This window comes from Miscanthus floridulus, chromosome 14 (assembly GCF_019320115.1).
Source record: "Miscanthus floridulus cultivar M001 chromosome 14, ASM1932011v1, whole genome shotgun sequence".
In the NCBI taxonomy this organism is placed as follows: Eukaryota; Viridiplantae; Streptophyta; class Magnoliopsida; order Poales; family Poaceae; genus Miscanthus; species Miscanthus floridulus.
Genome location: NC_089593.1, coordinates 9,273,164 through 9,285,014, shown reverse-complemented (window position 1 = coordinate 9,285,014; position 11,851 = coordinate 9,273,164). Strand labels below are relative to the sequence as shown.

General features: G+C 46.8%; 1 protein-coding gene across 1 annotated transcript; it reads left to right on the top strand.

The window, feature by feature from the left end:
• Positions 1-8,633: 8,633 nt before the first annotated feature.
• On the top strand, positions 8,634-9,146 carry LOC136502996 (uncharacterized). Its single transcript, XM_066498220.1, has one exon. The coding sequence runs from the start codon at positions 8,634-8,636 to the stop codon at positions 9,144-9,146; it is 513 nt and encodes a 170-aa protein (XP_066354317.1).
• The last annotated feature ends 2,705 nt before the right edge of the window (positions 9,147-11,851 follow it).

Below are 11,851 nucleotides of genomic sequence, written 5' to 3'. Positions count from 1 at the left end.
TTGGGATAGTGATGCTTCCTCAAGTGATGATGATGATGATAGTGATGATCACAAGACCACCAAGAAGAAGGTTCTAGCAAGCATTGCCATCAATGAAAAGCCTTCTCTCTTCGACTCTTCATCATGCTTTATGGCTAAGGCCACTAAGGTACAAACTTGTGATGATGAAAGTGATGAAGAACATGTTGATGATAATGAACATGAAAATGAAAATGATAGTGATAGTGATGATGATGAACCTACTAAGGACGAATTATTTAACATGTTAGAAGATGCTAAAGAACACTTTGACATTAAGAGAAGGGAATGCAAGAGCTTGAATAAGGAGGTAAAAGCCCTTAAGCAAGCCCTTGATGAGCTCAAAGCAACTCATGAGAAGCTGAGGTAGCCCATGAGAAGCTTGGCAAGGCTCACAAAAAGCTTGAAAAATCTCATTCCACTTTGCTTAATGAACAAGATAAAAAGAAGCATGTTGAAACTTGTGATGTAGGTGTAACTTGTGATTTAATTGATACATCACTATCTATGCCTATCATTGTTGCTACTACTAACCCTTCTTGTAGCACTTCCACTTCTACCTCATCTAGTAGTGATGGTCTCACTTGTGATGCCTCACTAGTGGTTGAGAATGAGAACCTTAAGAAGGAGGTCACTAAGCTCACTCACACCTTAGCTAAGGCTTATGGTGGTGAGGATCGCTTGCTTATGGCCTTGGGTAGCCAAAGAGCTTCTCTCTACAAAGAGGGATTGGGCTATACCCCCAAGAAAGGCAAGGCGACCTTTGCTCCTCACAAGACAAGTTTTGTGAAGAACAATGGTCGGTTTTGCACTAGTTGCAAGTAAGTTGGTCATAGAGAGCATGAATGCACCAACAAAAGCAAAAATGCTAATGTATCCTCCATTAAGCTTAATTCTTCCTATATGCTTGTTAAGGGTATAAATGGTGTGAAGGCTAAGTTCATTGGCAAACCATGGATGGGCTCAAAGAAGAAAGCTATTTGGGTGCCAAAGAGCTTGGTTGCTAACCTTCAAGGACCCAAGCAAGTTTAGGTACCTAAAAAGAATTAATCTTCTTTTGTAGGTTAATTATAAGGCCGGAGGAAGGCATTGGGTTCTTGATAGTGGGTGCACTCAACACATGACCGGTGATGCAAGAATGTTCAACTCAATCAACACCAATGGTAATGATGATTATGATAGTATCACATTTGGTGACAATGGCAAAGGCAAGGTCAAAGGGCTTGGTAAGATTGCAATATCCAATGACATGAGCATATCCAATGTGTTGCTAGTAGAGAGCTTAAACTTCAATTTGCTATCCGTGGCTCAATTGTGTGATCTTGGATTCAAATGCATATTTGGGGTAGATGATGCAGAAATCATAAGTGTAGATGGCTCTAACTTGATCTTCAAAGGTTTTAGATATGAGAATCTATACTTGGTTGATTTCAATGCTAGTGAAGCTAGATTATCTACATGCTTATTCACTAAGTCTAGCATGGGTTGGTTATGGCATAGAAGGCTTGGTCATGTTGGAATGAAACAATTGAATAGATTGATTAAGCATGACTTAGTTAAAGGCTTGAAAGATGTTGTGTTTGAAAAGGATAAGCTTTGTAGCTCTTGTCAAGCCGGCAAACAAGTTGGAAACACCCATCCTAAGAAAAGCATGATGAGTACTAGTAAAGCATTTGAGTTATTGCACATGGATTTGTTTGGGCCAACACAATACACTAGTATCGGTGGAAACAAATATGGATTTGTGATAGTGGATGACTACACTAGATACACATGGGTATTCTTTCTAGTGGACAAAAGTGATGTGTTTGCAACATTCAAAACATTTGTCAAGGGCATTCACAATGAGTTTAAAACAACCATCAAGAGAGTTAGAAGTGATAATGGTAGTGAGTTCAAGAACACTAGAATTGATGAGTTGTATGATGAATTTGGAATTAGGTATCAATTCTCGGCCAAGTACACTCCACAATCAAATGGCCTTGTTGAGAGGAAGAATAGAACACTCATTGATATGGCAAGGTCTATGCTTAGTGAGTACAATGTGAGTCAATCTTTTTGGGCCGAAGCTATCAACACGGCTTGCTATTGTAGCAACCGCCTCTATTGTCACCGATTGAAAGAGAAGACACCATATGAGCTCTTGAATGGTAGAAAGCCCAACATTGCATATTTTCGGGTCTTTGGTTGCAAATGCTACATCTTAAAGAAAGGCACTAGATTGGGTAAGTTTGACAAGAAATGTGATGAAGGATTCCTACTTGGCTATTCCACTACAAGCAAAGCATATAGAGTTTGGAATTTGGATAGTGGTACTCTTGAGGAAGTTCATGATGTTGAATTTGATGAAACCAAGGGTTCACAAGTAGAGAATGAGAACTTGGAAGATGTTAGAGGCATTCAACTTTCAAATGCCATGAAGAACATGGATATTGGTAAATTGAGGCCTAGGCAAGTGAATGATGATGAAGATGATCAAGTGCAAGTGCTCTCTAACTCATATGTGCAAGATGATACACATCAAGCTAGTGTAAGTGACTCTCATGACAATGAACAAGATCAAGTGGCTAGTACATCATCTCAACCCAATGATCATGCAAGTGCAAGCAATCAAGTCCCCATCCTCCAACCAACCAATATTGCAAGGGATCATCCATTGGACACTATCATTGGTGATATTTCAAGAGGTGTGCAAACTAGATCAAGATTGGCATCATTTTGTGAGCATTTCTCATTTGTGTCATCCATTGAACCAAAGAAGATAGATGAAGCATTGAAGGATGTTGATTGGGTGAATGCTATACATGAAGAATTGAATAACTTCACAAGAAATCAAGTTTGGGAATTAGTAGAGAGACCAAAGGGACACAATGTGATTGAAACCAAATGGGTTTTTAGAAACAAGCAAGATCAAGATGGGATAGTAGTAAGGAACAAAGCAAGATTAGTAGCACAAGGCTATACACAAGTTGAAAGTCTTGACTTTAGAGAAACATATGCCCTGGTTGCTAGATTGGAAGCAATTAGAATCTTGCTAGCCTATGCTTGTGCCCACAACATCAAGTTGTACCAAATGGATGTGAAAAGTGCATTTCTCAATGGCTACATCAATGAAGAAGTATATGTTGAGCAACCTCCCAGTTTTGAAGATGATAAGAAGCCCAACCATGTATACAAATTGAAGAAAAAATTGTATGGCTTGAAGCAAGCACCTAGAGCATGGTATGAGAGATTGAGGGACTTCCTACTCTCTAAAGGATTCACAATGGGCAAGGTTGATACTACTCTTTTCATCAAGAAGATTGGAAAAGATCTATTTGTGTTGCAAATTTATGTTGATGATATCATTTTTGGATCAACCAATCAAGATTTTTGTGATGAGTTTGGAAAGATGATGGCTAATGAGTTTGAGATGTCCATGATTGGAGAGTTAAGTTACTTCCTTGGTCTTCAAATCAAGCAATTTAAGAATGGTACATTTGTAAGTCAAGGCAAGTATATCAAGGACATGATCAAGAAGTTTGGCATGAGTAATAGCAAAGTCATTAGCACACCAATGGGAACCAATGGCAACTTGGATAGTGATGCAAGTGAAAATATGATGGATCAAAAGTTGTATCGGTCTATGATTGGAAGCCTACTCTATGTGACCGCATCAAGGCTGGATGTCATGTTTAGTGTATGCATGTGTGCAAGATTTCAAGCCTCACCAAGAGAAAGTCATTTGAAGGCTACAAAGAGGATATTGAGGTACTTGAAGCATACACCAAATGTTGGTTTGTGGTATCCCAAAGGAGCAAAGTTTGAGCTAGTTGGTTACTCCAACTCGGATTATGCGGGATGCAAGGTTGAAAGGAAGAGCACCTCGGGTACATGTCAATTGTTGAGAAGATCACTTGTTTCATGGTCATCAAAGAAACAAAATAGTGTTGCATTATCAACCGCCGAAGCCGAATACATATCCGCCGATAGTTGTTGTGCACAAATATTTTGGATGAAGGCCACTTTGAGTGACTTTGGAATCAAGTTCAAGAAAGTGCCATTGCTATGTGACAATGAGAGTGCAATCAAGCTAACCAACAATCCAGTGCAACATGCAAGAACAAAGCACATTGATGTCCGCCATCATTTCATAAGAGATCACCAACAAAAAGGGGACATTTGCATTGAGAGTGTAGGCACCGAAGATCAACTTGCCGATATATTCACTAAGCCATTGGATGAGAAAAGGTTTTGCAAGCTAAGGAATGAGTTGAACATATTGGATTTCTCAAATATGTGTTGATGCACCCCTCACTCATATGACATGCCTCTCCTTCGAGCAATCCAAGGTAAAAGTTGATTGGCATAGCATACATCCTTGCTAAGGACATGATTAGTGCATCTAGTCATATTTTCAATTTTATTTAGACCCTTCAAGTGGTTCTATTTCATTAGGCTCATTCATGAAAATCAAATGAATTTGATGTTTATATGGTATCACTATTGCTTCTATGCTTGACTTGATTTAGTGATAGCATATGACATGTTTATGGGCTTGTAAACCTAGTGTTTAATCTAGAAAATAAGCTCTAAGTGTTTAACTCAACATGGTACAAGATAACCCTTATTTGGAGGTGTGAAGAAGCTTGTCCTTGGATCAAACCGAGTTAAATATCTTTGGCATATATTCTAGTTTGAACCAAATTTGGGAAAATGATCCTCACCCCATTGATTGATATTGATAATCTCGACCCTACAAGTAACACTATCTATATTTAGAACCTTTGTGGTCATTGATGACAAAGGGGGAGAGAAACAAAGATAGTAGTAAAAATAGTGAAAAAGGGGAGAAACATAAAGATATACTTGATATATGACATAGGGGGAGAGAAGTGAAAAAGGAAAGGGATAAATTAAAATTTTGAGCACACAAGTAGGGGGAGCAAGCTCATGAACTTGTATGGTGCATTTGAATGTGCATTTCATATGTTTTGCTTGCATGGCACAAGTTTTAAATTTCAATATCCATGCTTGTGTGGTGTATGATAGTTGTAAGATTAAATGATGAGATGAAATCACTATATAACTTTCTTTTCCAAGTAAGTTTTTACAAATGGTATCTTTTCAAAGTATGTTTCCAAGTGATAGAAAGCTAACCATGGTGCTAAGGATGGTATAATGGTGCACTCCGATTGGTATCATGCTTCAAAGGTCCATCTTTTATATCTTAGCATCATTTGGTAGACATTGACTCCTATATTTCCTATATAAGCATATGTGCAAGCTACAATCCAAACTCTTAGCACATATGTAGGGGGAGCAATTGCTACCATTTGGGGTTCATGAAACTTATCCATATCCTTTTACACATGGTAAATATGCTTGGGCAAGCAACATGGATTCAATTGAATTTTAATTCATATCTTTGTATAAGGGTTGTCATCAATTACCAAAAAGGGGGAGATTGAAAGCTCTAGTTTGGTTTTGGTGAATTGATGAAACCCTAAGTGCTAACCTAGTTTATCAAGTGATCATGAGATAGGTAGCACACTTCAAGTAGAGAAGCTACTGAAGATCATAACATGACAATGGTGATGGCATGGTAAAGAACAAGTGCTCGGACTTGGAAAGAAGAAAGAGAAAAACAAAAAGCTCAAGGCAAAGGTATAAACCAAAGGAGCTATTTTATTTTGGTGATCAAGACACTTAGAGTGTGATCACATTTAGGGTTGATAGCCGTACTATTAAGAAGGGTGAAACTCATATCGGAATGCGGTTATCAAAGTGCCACTAGATGCTCTAATTCATTGCATATGCATTTAGGATCTAGTGGAGTGCTAACACCCTTGAAAATATTTGTGAAAATATGCTAACACATGTGCACAAGGTGATACACTTGGTGGTTAGCACATTTGAGCAAGGGTGGAGAAGTTAGAAGTAAAAACGAGTTAGTGTCACTGGTTATACAGTGACCGGACGCTGGACCTCTGAGGGACCGGCGCGTCTGGTCATGTGTAACAGTGAGATGCTAGCATCGGTCAACTGACCGGAGCGTCCAATCGGTCAAGGCAGATGACCGTTGGAGCCAGACACATGGCTGACTACGAGCGACCGGACGCTGGGGGCTCAGCGTCCGGTCAACTGACCGGAGCGTCCGGTCAGTCCGCGTTATGCCCAGTGAAGGGGTATAACGGCTATATTTTGTGGGGGCTTCTATTTAAGCCCCATGGCCGGCTATAGCTCACATCTTTGGCCATTTCCATTGACATAGCAACCTTGTGAGCTTAGCCAAAGCCCTCCCACTCATTTCCATCATAGATTAAACATCTTTGTGAGATTGGGAGTGAATCCAAGTGCATTGCTTGAGTGATTGCATCTAGAGGCACTTGGTGTTCGTGTTTCGCTGCGGGATTCACTTGTCACTCTTGGTGGTTGCCGCCACCTAGACGGCTTGGAGCAGCGAGGATCGTCGAGCGGAGGTTGGTGATTGTCTCTGGCTCCGATCGTGGTGATTGTGAGGGGTTCTTGACCTTTCCCCGATGGAGCACCAAAAGGTACTCTAGTGGATTGCTCGTGGCTTGTGTGATCCTCATCTTGTGTTGGTTGTGCGGCACCCTATTGAGGGTTTGGCGTGTGATGCCAATTAGCGCGTGAACCTCCAAGTGAGTGAATCGCCACAACGAGGACTAGCTTGCCGGCAAGCAAGTGAATCTTGGTAAAAAATCATTGTGTTCATCCTTTGATTCCGAGGTGATTGGTTTTCATTGTTATCCACACTTGTGATTGATTGGTTTATACATCTACACGGCGGTATAACCTTCTTGCCCACTCTTTACATTACCGCAAACTAGTTGTCAAGCTCTTTAGTGTAGCTAATTGTGAGAGCTTGTATGCTTGGTTGGTGTGGCTCTTTAGTTAGCCTTTGAGAGCACACTAACATAGGGTAGTGTCATTGCTCTTGTGTGAATTGACACTATCTAAACTAGAATTATGGTAGGTGGCTTGCATTTTGAGTAGACTAGCGCAACATTTGCTTCGTCTCATAATTGTCTAACCATATGGTTAAGTGTTGTTGTAGAAATTTTTATTAGGCTATTCACCCCCCTCTAGCCATTAGGACCTTTCAAGAGGGCTGGCTCTGCCTCACCCGATGTCCGGGGGCAAGCTCTGCCTCACCCGATGTCCAAGGGTAGGCTCCGCCTCACCCAATGTCCGACATCCAGGGGCAAGCTCTGCCTCGCCCGACATCTGTGCATCGCTCCTTCATAACTACGTGCGTAGATAAGGCGGGGAACTCAAGTCAACCGTAATACCGAGGATCATACCCTGCACGCCTATAGGAAAGTACCATCAGGATATGACCAGATGGGCGCTTTAAGCCCTTCTAGGCATGTCAGAGCCCAAACAGTGTTGTGGGCGCCGACATTTGTCCTACAGTGTTATGGGCGCCGGCATTTGCCCTTGGACACGAATCCTGATGGAAACATACGACAACCACTATGGTCTAGGAGGAAACTCATGTCATCTACAGTAGCAAACATGGGGCCTCTATGCCGTCTGCTCCCCATAGGGTCACGACTCGGCACCCTAGTGTGTCGCGCCGCCCGCTGCAGTGGGATGGGACATGACCACTTGCTGAACGAAGCTAGAGCACGGCCCTATCAGGATCACCAAACATGTTATCCCTAGCACTGTCTGCCGTGTCAGCAGGACAGGCTCAAAGGAAAAGTAAGATCCGACACCTTCGAAGGACCTTCTTGGCCTCTGGTTTTTCTTCTTTCTCCCGTCTGTAATCTCTGCTCCCCCTTGATCTATAAAAGGGAGGGCAGGGCACCCCACTAAGGGGACGAATCAATTCTACACACCACGCATCACATAACATATAGCTGAGCAGCAACCGAGCTCTCAGCACCCGTTCGACCTTTCCATCAGAGACTTGGGACCAGTCCCTCTCTCAGCCGTTTGTACCCCCTACTATGAACCTTTTAGTGCTAATAACACGAGCAGCAGCAGCAAACTGGACGTAGGGATATTCTACCCGAACCAGTATAAACCTTGTGTCTTTTAGCATACCATCCGGGCCCAACGCGCAACAAATACAAATTTACTAGTTGGTATTTATTCGAAACACCAACACATCCCGGTGAAAATAGCTTACACCGTTGATAAGCTTGCAAACTTGTACGTTGACAACATCCTACGTCTGCATGGAGCTCCAAAGACCATTGTGTCAGATAGAGGACCACAATTCATAGCTAAGTTCTGGAGGAGCTTTCACAAGGCCATGGGTACCACCTTGGATTACAGCATATCTTTCCACCCTTAGACTAATGGTCAGACTAAAAGAGTGAATCAGATTCTAGAAGACTTGCTTAGAGCTTGTGTTTTGACTTATGGATCTGATTGGGAGAGAAGTCTACCCTTTGTTGAGTTTTCCTACAACAACAGCCATCAACCCAGCTTGAAGATGTCACCATTTGAAGCTCTATATGGCAGAAAGTGCATGACCCCACTCATGTGGTCAGAAGTTAGAGAAAGACAGTTCTTTGGACCTACAATGATAAAAGATGTTGAAGAGCAAGTGGCTAAGATCAGAGAAAACCATAAGATAGCTCAGACTCGATAGAAGAGCTATGCTGACAAGAGAAGAGATCTTAGTTTCGAAGTTGGAGACTGTGTATCTTAAGGTGTCACCCCTCAGAGGCACCGTGAGGTTTCACGTCAAAGGAAAGCTAGCACCCCGCTTTATAGGCCCCTACAAGATCTTGAAGAAAATTGGGAAGCTCGCCTACAAGTTGGAGCTGCCACCTAACCTAGCTGGAGTGCACCATGTGTTCCACATCTCACAGCTGAGGAAGTGCCTGAGAGTTCCAGAAGAACAAGTCCACACAGAAGCCCTAGATCTACAATACACACTTGAGTACCTTGAGCACCCTATGAAGATTCTGGATCAAGCCGTCAAGGAAACCAGAAGAACGACCATCCCCTTCTGTAAGGTTCCATGGAGCAACCACGCTGAACGAGAAGCAACTTGGGAGAAGGAAGAAGAGCTTCGGAAGCAGCACCCCACCTCTTCACCGACTGAGTACCACCTTAATCTCGAGGATGAGATTACTGTAATGGGGAAGGACTATAACATTCCATGATTCTGTGTAATAGAAAAACCCCAACTTTTTAAATTTTTTGCTTGAATGGGTGTTGCATGTAAACGTTAGGTCCAACTTAAGTCAAATATTTTTCCTTCCCGCCCCAAATTCAAAATCCGAGCTTCAAAACTTTTTACAATGAACTATTTGTCATGAAGATTGATCACCTACGTGACAAAGGTGTATTCAAATAAAATGCTTTTGAGGAAAATTAAAACCTTAGTTGAATTCGAGCCGCACTCGAATTCAACATGCAACCCGCACGCATGATTTATTATTTTCTAAAACGAAAACCTAACTCTCTCTCATCTTATCCAAATTGAGTTCACAAGTAATTGATGCACCGCATTTAGCGTAAGATGTATGAGTGTTTGGTTCTTGTCCTGGCTATGCTTGGAGGTAAACCCTGTCTCTCTACCCTAGAGCAAAATAGAAAAGCCTCTATTTGGTTTCCTAGCCGACAGGCCCTTTTGGCCCTATCCGGCCTCATCCCTCTCGGCGATCCCAGCTCAGTCTCTGGCCCAGGCTTGCTCCCTTCCTCATCTTCCGGCCCAGTTCGAGCCATTCCTCCCGCAAGCCCACACCACCGTTGGCCCAACCTGGGCACCAACCGCAGCCCAGCACTCCCCCTCCGCCCTCACGCGCGTAGGGAAGCCGCCGCCGCTTCCTCGGTTTCCCCATCACGTCACGTGCATGCCCCTGTGTGCGGGTCCAACTTGCCAGCTGCAGCAAGCGGCAGAGCGTTCGCGATGGACGCCTGCACCTGACGCCGTTCGTAGGACCCACGTGCCAGCCAAAGATGCATAGCAGGAGCCGATCCCCTCCCGTCGCCCCTCCGTCAAGAAGCAGCGTCATCTTGCTCGCCGCGGACCACGACGTACTATGCATGCTTTCCGTCCTCCGTTTTGAAGCCCGCCATCCCGTTTCCCGTCCACCGGAGTGGAGGACGCCCACGCCATCCGCGCCCAGCCCCGCTTCCTTCTGGAGTGCTCCAGAAGCTTCCCAGGCACCGCTACCTGCCCCGCGCCCCGGATACACGCCGCGTGTCCCCGCTGCACGGACGCCGGAGATCGCCGCCGCCCGTCCCATCGCTCGCCCGCCCCCTTGCGAAACCCGAGTCGCCCCAGCTATAAAAACCCCCAGCCGTCGCCTCCTCACCCTCTCCCTCTGGCCGCCGCCGCTTCTTCCCGTCTCCTCTCTGCCTCCATTCCCAGTACCAGAACGCCATAGCCTTGCCACCCTGAGGTCGCGACGGCGCCAACCACGCCGCCGCCGCGACACAGCAGCAGCACCACGAAGCCACCGCGGAGCTCTACCTGCACCGAGCCTTCGCCGCGTCAACCTGTCCCTGCGTCACGCGGACTAGCACCCCGAACCACCGAAATGCAGCGAGCTTCCTCCCTGCCCGCGCCATCTCCTTGAGCCGCACCGGGAGTCGCCGCGGCCACGACACGAAGCCGTCTCGGAGCCACCCGCACCACGACTTCCTGCACGCCGGAACGACCCCTCGGAGCCCCTCGTCACCGGCCAGAGCCCTGCGCTGAACAGTGAGAACGCGCGTACGGCATCGACGCGACCTCGGCGCTGCGTGCACCGGGCCCGACCTGCACGCGACCTTCCGCCGACAAGCCCCCGGTGAGCATCCCCTGTTTCACCGCCTGCCTGCCCGTCCTTCGTGCCGTTCTCCTTTGTCCGGCCATCGCGCTGCTCTGCTCGTGTCGCGACAGCCGGTCACCACGTATCCGCGACGCCCCTGCGCCTCGCGTGCCGATCGAGCCACGGCGCGAAGGCGAGATCGCCCCGGCCGCGGACTGTCGCACCTACACAGGCACAGCCACACACACACGGACACCCGCCCTGAAGGCGCCACACACCACCGGGGCCATACACGCACAGCACATCCACGCCGGTAGCCACCCACGGCCGCCGCACGACCTCAGCGCCGCCACACCGTGCTTGCCTCGCCGCCCTCGCGGCCAAGGCATAGCCTTGCACAAGCCCGCGACCCGGCGCCACCGCACGCGCCGCGGTACGCGGCTCTGCTCTGCCTGCCGTGCCCTTGAGCCCCGTCGTCCTGCTCAGCGCCAGGAACCCCCAGACCTCGCCTAGCCGGCGGAAGAACACGGAACGCCAACCCACAGCGCACACGCGCAGCACGGTAGCGGCTAGGCCGCTGCTTTGCAGTGTCCACCCGCCCGGCCACCGGCACGAGCACGTTGCCCTGTCGCCGTCGCCCAGGGATCACGGTCAAGGCCACGCCTTTTGCCTTGCCACCCGCCTCGTCGTTCACAGCTCCTGGCCACCGCCTCGCAGTCGCCGCGCACCTCCGCCTGGCCGCGGACGCGCGCGTCGCGAGCAGCCCCAGCCCCAGACCCTGCCTTGCTGAGTTGCCGCACCGTCGAAGCCTGGAAGCCGAAGCCGCTCGCCCGTGAGACGCGTGCCGCGGTCGAGGTAGCTGTTTAGCCCCCCATTCATCTCTCGCCGCCGCTCATCCAAGGTACCCACGCCGGCGTCGTCGTCGACCCAAGACCCAGCTCGGTCCCTCTGCTGCTGGGCCACCTTCAGCGCAAGTAAAACCCACGCGCAAGCCCTCTTCTTCCCTTGCTGATGGGCCAGCAGCAAGCGAAATCAGCCCATCCAACTCGTGCCTTTGTCCTTTTTCTGTTTTTCAGAAAACCTATCCACCTTCAAAAATTCGTATCAAA